At 40.1% G+C, this 8,172-nt stretch overlaps 1 protein-coding gene across 1 annotated transcript; it reads right to left on the bottom strand.

The window, feature by feature from the left end:
* Positions 1–4,408: 4,408 nt before the first annotated feature.
* Positions 4,409–6,715, bottom strand: LOC104948962 (uncharacterized). Its single transcript, XM_010775210.1, has 2 exons — positions 6,039–6,715; positions 4,409–5,800 (listed from the first exon to the last, which is right to left on the bottom strand). The coding sequence occupies exons 1-2, from the start codon at positions 6,621–6,623 to the stop codon at positions 5,444–5,446; spliced, it is 942 nt and encodes a 313-aa protein (XP_010773512.1). The 5' UTR covers positions 6,624–6,715; the 3' UTR covers positions 4,409–5,443.
* Between the last annotated feature and the right edge of the window lie 1,457 nt (positions 6,716–8,172).

Here is an 8,172-nt window from a genome sequence, read left to right as displayed (position 1 = left end):
GTGGTGTTATGGCCGACACACTGGTGTGAAAATAAAGTGATAAATACAGAACTAGCGCCCAGACTGAGTTTATTCCTATAGCTCCACTACAGCTGTAGACCATTATACCATTGAAAAATACACATATGAAACAGGAATTGCAAGTGTTATACTCTTTGGTGTCTGGAAAGTCTATTTAAAGGCAAACAGGTTTACATTTAGAGAAAACGGCTGGGCAAAAGGTGACATAAGGTATGACTGAAAGTGACATACTTACCCAAATAGAGACAAAACACTGATAAAACCATATGAACATTGCAATGCAAGGACGAAAAACAGACACACGAACATGAAGAATATGGTATGCATAAATCTAAAGTGTGACATTCTTGCACATCATCCCTACATGGTTTCCAGAACATATTTCCTTTTAGTATTCCTCCATGCTCAATACTTAACATGTGTCACTGCAGACTGTGTTTCTCTGCAGGTTAGTGTGTTTAACTCACACGCTGAAAGTTATAGAGTGTAAAGTGAGTGTGCTCTGCATATCTTCCAGGGTTAATTGTTCCATAAATTCACAAGCTGCTAAAAGGCAGGCATGGCTGGAATTCACACTTGAGCCTTCACTTTCTCACAGACACAACTCTGCATTGTGTGAGAGCTTGTGTCTTGATATGACACTATTAATATGCCAACAATGTTTACTGTCAGAAGAAATGGAGAGATAAATAATGAAGACACTGAGAAATCTGAGAAGTTTAGGTAGAAAGTACAATCATTGTATTCATGTAGTTTATACCTTTGTCTTGTTTTGTGTTTATTGCCTTTGCTTTTTAATGACTGTTTTGAAATGCCATTTTTAACGTGATTCTCCTGCACTATTTCTTAATGCTCTTAATGTTTGCTTTGAACTGCCTTGTGTCGGAAGGTGAATAAACGTGCCATGCCTTGCATTACAATATGTTTAAATAAGGGACCTTTACAGGGTCATTTATACAACAATAGAAATTAAAAAAAATCATAATTAAGAAGTGTTTCGTTATTTAATGGCTCTGGACAAATCATCTCACCCACTGTGACATATATGTATGTATTTTAATGTGTTTCGATTGTCTTCTTTCTCACTTTTGGTCACATGTCTCTCCCCCATATCCTGTTTATGGCATACTCATACACACCTGAAGGGCAATCCTAGCACACACTATGAGATGTGCGCACATATTTAGTGCTGGGAAAAAGGCTCATTTATTACATCGGTTTTATTACAGAGTCTACTCTTTTTTTAACCATGCGGTATTATGATGGCGGGGTGTGAGGGGTCATCATAGGTCTGTGATGAGATGATAAAGAACACAGAGTGCAGAGCAGGTCCACACTGACCCCCCCTGTGAGAAGCTCCCAGTTCCCAGGACCCGGTGTGTACGTTTGGGGGCAATAACTCACCAGGTCCCTCCACTTCCTCTTTCGGCCTTCTGCGTTTTATGGCCCTCTCCTGTGCCGTACAGCTGCCGTCCTCGCAGCTTCCCTCGGCTCTGATTGGATCAGAGGCGAGCTGGAGGGAAGAAGATGAAGGGGAAGAGACGGGGAAGCAGTTGGGATGAGGTGGTTTGGTATGGGATGCTACAGAGGTTGTTTTTCACATACATTACAGATGACAAGCTGGAGACAACTTCCCTCTGTGTCGTCCACATGTACTGTTTATATTTCCCACCACACTAGCCTGATGATCAGAAAGAAAGCCCATGTTGCCGATTTCATTATACATCATTTCTGGCATAAAAAATGTTATGTGTAATTAAGAGGACAAAAAACTTTTAAAAACTTTTTAAGTCCTTCGTTCTTTTAAATCTGCAGGGGAAGAAATAGTTAAAAGGTTGCTGTCTATGGTGAATTTAAAGCGAATGGTCTTTAAAGCCCTCACACTCAAACGCTGGGCCAAAGTTTTGGTCAATTTAACAACAACTCAGAAGAGGTTAACAAAACAACCCGAGACAGAGGTTGTTTGGGGTTTTCTTGCTCCAGGGTTGGCGATGGTGGCCTTTTGCTTCGTTTCTGCGTAACACTTAGATGTGTTGCAGTAAGAGTTTAAACAAATATTCTCTGCATCTCAGCCAGTGGTGGAAAGTAAGCAAGTATGCACTCAAGTATTGTACTGAAGTCGTTTTTTGACATATTTATACTTTACTTGAGTACTTCTATGTTTGCTACTTTAGCAGCCACTACATTTTAGAGGCAACTATTGTACTTTTTACTCGACTGCATTTATTTTAACACTCAGTTACTAGTTACATATGCTAATACTAGTTACATATGCTAATACATATACATACACATCTTCCGGCGCAGACTGAAAACTCATCTCTTTCGACTCCACTTTGAGCGATAGAATTACTAACAAAGCACTTATATACTAATAAAGGACTGGCTTATCTGAAGCCATGTTGGGTAGCACTTGAAATGTTTTGGCTCTATGAAACCTGATGTCCTTATATGGTTCTGTTTTCTTCAAAGTTTGTATCTTCTTGGTCGAATGCACTTATTGTAAGTTGCTTTGGATAAAAGCGTCAGCTAAATGTAATGTAATAGGGTATAATGCAGTACTGTAGTAATCAACACAGTATTTTAAGCATCTAGATTTGGTACACAATGACCAATAACTAAAATGCTGTAACATATATAAAAACAGGATGAAATAATGATATAATTATAGTGTGAAAAGATCCATTCTGCATAATAATTTTTGTATTTAGCTGATTATACTTCTGTACTTTATATTATTCCGAAATGAGCCATTGTGCAGAATGAGTACTTTGTTAATACTTTTTACTTCTACTAACGTAACATTTTGAAATCAGGACATGTACTTGTAATGGAGTATTTTAAGACCTTAGTAACTGTAAGGGAAACTTCTGTAGCAATGGGGAGTCAGGACTCAGAGAGACACGAGGAGAGTTGGAGCTTTGATGTCAAACACTGGTGGTTTATTACGAGTATCGGCCCGGAGGATTCACATCACAACTCACACAGCTCGAGGTTCTGACTGCACTGGAGAGTTGCCACGTCAATTCTGAAGAACTCTCCCCCAGACCTGTGTATTTAGCTAGTTCAGAAAGAATAATCAACATTGTGCATAACAAGATAGAATCATAACACATCAGCTGACGCCATCAGGCAGGAACAGGGAGACAGAACACCGAGAGCAGAGCAGCCAAGGTTGCAGGTGCGTGTGCTCAGTCAGGACAGTTTGAACTGATACACTGGGTCAAAGTTATGGGCTTTGGAAGATATTTCCCCAACAGTAACTGTTCTTTTTCTTAAGTAAAGGATCCAAAACACTTCTTACAACAATGGTCTTAGCTTTTTGTTGATACCACAGATCTGCTCTAATTTTGGATTACTCTAATTCTTTTCTCAAACTTAAAAGTCCTTATTTGTTGTTTTGTGAGCACTGGGTCAAGTAAGACACTCTGACACAACACATGGTATTAACCAATAAACCCAGCATTGTGTCAGATCCTTATATCCAACTCAGGGATTTCTTGCGTACATTTTGTCTGGGTGTCTTTGTTTTTGCCACATCCTGTGAGAGGTTGAGGTTTGAACACCCTCAGGGGAGTATAAAGACCTGTCAAGTGTGCAGTGGGACGGACCCTTTAACATGTTTACACTGAGGCGTCCTTCTAATGAGGTCAGACGTTCAGGACACACAGGGGAACCATCAATTAATTTGGAACTGAGCATATTGCCTGTACAAAGTTTCAGAAGTGAAAAGCTCACGTGATTGAGCTACTTCGACTGAAACATGACTGAAACTCTCTCTCTGCGTCTGGATTTGCATGCTCGACTGTTCCAGTGACTTTGACACAAAGTGGCTGAAGGTGAAGGTAGAGGTCGGGGTCACGCTGATTTAATGCCCTGTTTCTTTAAGATTACACCGAACCCAGGAGGAGCCGAGTGTGGGCGGACGGTCTTGTGGTTGTGACCGAGCCCTTTGACAAGAAATGTAATCAAGATAATGTAATACGAGTTGGCAAAAGTAGCTCACACATCATGGTTACTTCTCTAAAAAAAAAAAATGTTTAGAAAGCACGGCAGCCTTCCTTGATTTGTGAGTTAGTGGTGTGTGTGTGTGTTAAAGTCAGCCTTAGTGTTTAGTACATGCCCCGTATTCCTGACCCTTGATCACACAAAGTATTTTAATCCAATCAGCTTCGTTTTCACATGACTGTCACACACTCGCTGCTGCCATGGTAACCTGCAGAGGAAAGGGAGAAAGTGCAGGAAAGAGAGAGAGGTATGTCGTCCTCTCTTTAATCACTGTGACATTCACACACACACACACACAGATTTTACTCATTAAAGATGTGGTACTCAGGTTTCTTTCTCTTTGTTGATTATAACTTCACAAAAATACAAACACTCATATTTGAAGGATCTCTTTATTCCATCTTAACGATTATAGAATGTGGTGTAAGAAAAGAGAAGAATCTTGTTTGGACTTGGGAGATGATCAATAACAGGAAATGCATCCACTGAAATATATATTGAAAAAGGTACAAATGCAACAGGTCATTCAAGTTTGTTTGTGTCAAGAAAGTCAAATGTATCATTAGTCAGAGAGAATTGTTGGGCAAATGATTACAATATGATAAAAACGGACAGAATATATAAACAGAAAATATGACCTTAGTGTAACACAACAGCTCTACACAGAGACATAACAAACAAGTTCTACATTGGAAATTAGTAAAAAAGGAAGGTTTTACATCAGATACTCGCAAGTAATAACTTGTTGGAACAAGATTACCAAGAAAGATAAGGTTAATCACAAATGAGGCCAATAGTCACTTCCCTTGAGAGGTGAAAAGGTTAGCTGTGCCCTGTGGTTTGATTTTGGCACGCTACCCTCTGCTGCTTCTCATTTCTGCTCTGACATTTCCTGTTCTACCTCAAGTTGAAGTCAGCCTGCCGCTCTGTGGGCTAGTACTGTTGTGTGACGTTCATCTGAAAAAGTATGTTTCTTTTTTTTCTCCTTCTCTTACCCCAGAAAGCTGCAGCCTGTACTTTTCTGTCCTTTTAAAGTAACCTATGATTTTGAGCTCAGCTTGCAGAAGGCCACTGTCAGCAGCAGAAGTTGCACGTCAGGGAGATTTCTCTTTTATTTACTGCATCAGTGCTACAGTGAGGAAAGCACTCTACCTGCTGGTCTGGAGAGGTATCACCAGACTGTGGCAAACACCATGAAACAGAAGGAGGGTGGAAGTGTTTCTGCAGGTATGAAGCTGGAAGTGCCCCGTGAGTCACTGGGTTTCTTACCAAGAAGTAAAGGATGACTATACTTTTTTGGAATATATTACTCAGAAGGTCATGGGGAAACCCTCTTATGGGTTCAATCTCACTATTTTTTTAAATGATAAAGGATATACACCTGATTGGTTGACATAGCAAGTCCCTCTCATAGCTATTTAAATAACCTACATTTGCATTTCAATAACCTACCTGGTGTGTAGGCCAGTGTAGCCGTGTGTGGCCTTCTATGCATGAATGGTGGCAAGTGCTCCTGGAATTGTCCATATCCACCGCTGCTACTGTGGGGGTGAGCATGAATTAATTCCCTCATCAGGGAAAAGCCATCCTGAATAGTGCTGGTAATGTTGACAATGCTGGCATTCATCTGCTGCATGCTGTCTGCGTTGCGGATAGATGTTTGCTCCATTAGCTCCAACATCCTCTTTTTTATTTTGATGTCTTCCTGCACGGCATGGTCAGCTGGAAGTTTTCTCTTCAGGCGGTCACTTCTGTGGCTGTTCAGCTTTGCCTTGATTAAACCAGAGCATTTTTGTATTATTAGTAATTACACAATAGGACCATAGCCACCAGATAACATAAGAACAAAGGCATGTTGTGAAATAGCTCTCAATACATTCTACTTTTACAAATACAACAGCTCTCAATACCTTCTACTTATACAAAGCTTAAACATGTTCAGTTTTTCTGTGGAAGGTACTGTATCATAGTATATAGCAAGTCCGTTAAGCTTGAAATCATGAACATACCTGGAGCAGATCCCTGCGATGCTTTACAACCGCAGCTGGCAGACTTTCGCTGGATTGGCTCGGCTGTGGCAAATCTTTGGAACGCTCCAAACTCGGGGATGAACTTTGTCCGGAAGACGACTCTTCCAGGTCCCCCGTCTCGATGCCGGAGCTTAGGGAGCTAATGGTGCGCGTAGCAGGGGAGCTAATGGTGCGCGTAGCAGGGGAGCTAATGGTGCACGTAAAAGGCGAGCCACCCCAGACCTCTTCACACAGCTCGAAAAACAAGAGCATAACACGTCCTTGGTGACTCCGACTCCCAGTGTTCACCAACTGCCTATACTTGGTGCGAATTTGCTTAAGCTTGGCGGTAAGTTGGACCCTTGTAATGGCGTTCGCGTCGTGAGGGAAATCCTTGTCTGCCCGTGTCCTCGGATACTGCTCGTGAAATGCGCGAGAAATATCGATATATTTACACTTGCAGGACTCCCAGTCAACATTCTCCTGTACTTTGGTCGTTTTGTACTCTAGTGTGACCCTAAGCAGAAGTTCTACCTCGTCGTCAGTCCACAAAAATGCCGCCCGTATTGAACCAATATCCGCCATCTTCTACCTTGTTTGTTTGTTTATGCCTTATGCCCATGCTCGGGGGTCTTATTCGCTGCTTTTGGTGTATTTTGTGGCGGAAGTACAGCGCCACTTACATACTACAGCGTCTCCAGCGGCTTCGAACGGTACGTCAAAGTTGTACGTAAATACAGCACTTGAGTAAATGTACTTAGTTATTTAACAACATTGTTTTTAACACTACAGTATTATTTTTGTTTTGCCTAGATACAGTAGCCTTCATTATTTACATTACAACATGTAAACATATTCTAGTATCCAAACGACCTGAAAAGGTGTATAAGAAGGGACAACATTCACAATTCTAAACCTAATATATCATGTGTGTAAGGTAAAAGACACACAGGCCAACGAATGTGACATTATACCAACCTTGCGATTTTCATCGTATAAAGTAATTGGTTTTAAAATGTAAGATGTAGGCTATGTTTAAAATCGAGAGTGCAAGAATGGCAATACTGAGTCCTGTTGTTTCTAGGGGTTCATATTAATTTGTGTCTTCCCAAACTCTCACTCTCACGATTGAATGTATTGCTTCGATAAATGCATATATAGCCTAAATATATCTGGCAGTTTAAAACATATTTTAAATGTTTTTATTACCGTTTATTTTTCGCTTTCCTGTCGCGCGCCCACTACTGTGAGTAGATCGGTTTCAGGCGCTAAGGTAAGGGAGGATGAACCGGTTTAAATGGCCTGAAATGTACCAGTCATGCATGAAGTTGGATCATCTTAAAGGTCAGTGTATGTTTTGGTCATTGGATTTTCTTTTCACAAAAGGATATTAAAAAACTAAATACGAGTCGATATTTGATGTTCATTTCAATTGAAAAAATAAAATTTAAATACAAGGCTTTTTTCTTTGTCATGGTCAAAAGGCAAACGGGATGATTTTCATGTTCTACCTCTCAAAACTAAAACTAAAATCACTAGAAAATAGAAACGAAAAAACGCCCGAAAATTAAATATCCAGTCATTTTTTGTTCTTGAATATCCTTTTGTGAAAAGAAAATCCAATGACCAAAACATACACTGACCTTAAAAGCTCTAAATCCGAGACACAAATTCATACAAAGCAGTACGCGACTTTGTGAAAATGCATAGCCTACGCAAAAATATCTTATCGTATCCTTCTATTAATCCACCCGAATGTTATATGGAAAGTTGAACAAGAAATGTAGGTAATATGCTCATAAACTGTAAATCTATATCTAGCCTATATGTAATTTAGTCCTTTACTTAACGTGACTCTATGACTGGTTTACAGCAAAAGTTCAGCAAACACACACAGAAGTCTGAAAGTATGTCTGTTTATTTTGTCCATGTACATTTTTTTCACAAAAAGAATCACCAGAATAAGCAACGACAAAATGAAATCAGAAAAGAGTGTCGTACCACTGCTGTGCCAACACAGAGGAAACTAAACAGAAACAACAGTAACTGACTCAAACGGACTGGTCCACCCAGCATTGTCATGTTTATGTGTTTAAAAAACCACCAGAGGTCCTCATCCCATCATATTTAAAGG

The sequence above is a fragment of the Notothenia coriiceps genome, unplaced genomic scaffold (assembly GCF_000735185.1).
Source record: "Notothenia coriiceps isolate Sejong01 unplaced genomic scaffold, NC01 NC01_scaffold00015590, whole genome shotgun sequence".
NCBI classification, from domain to species: Eukaryota; Metazoa; Chordata; class Actinopteri; order Perciformes; family Nototheniidae; genus Notothenia; species Notothenia coriiceps.
Note: the sequence above shows the minus strand (reverse complement) of the source record. Positions and strands in the feature narration are given on the sequence as shown.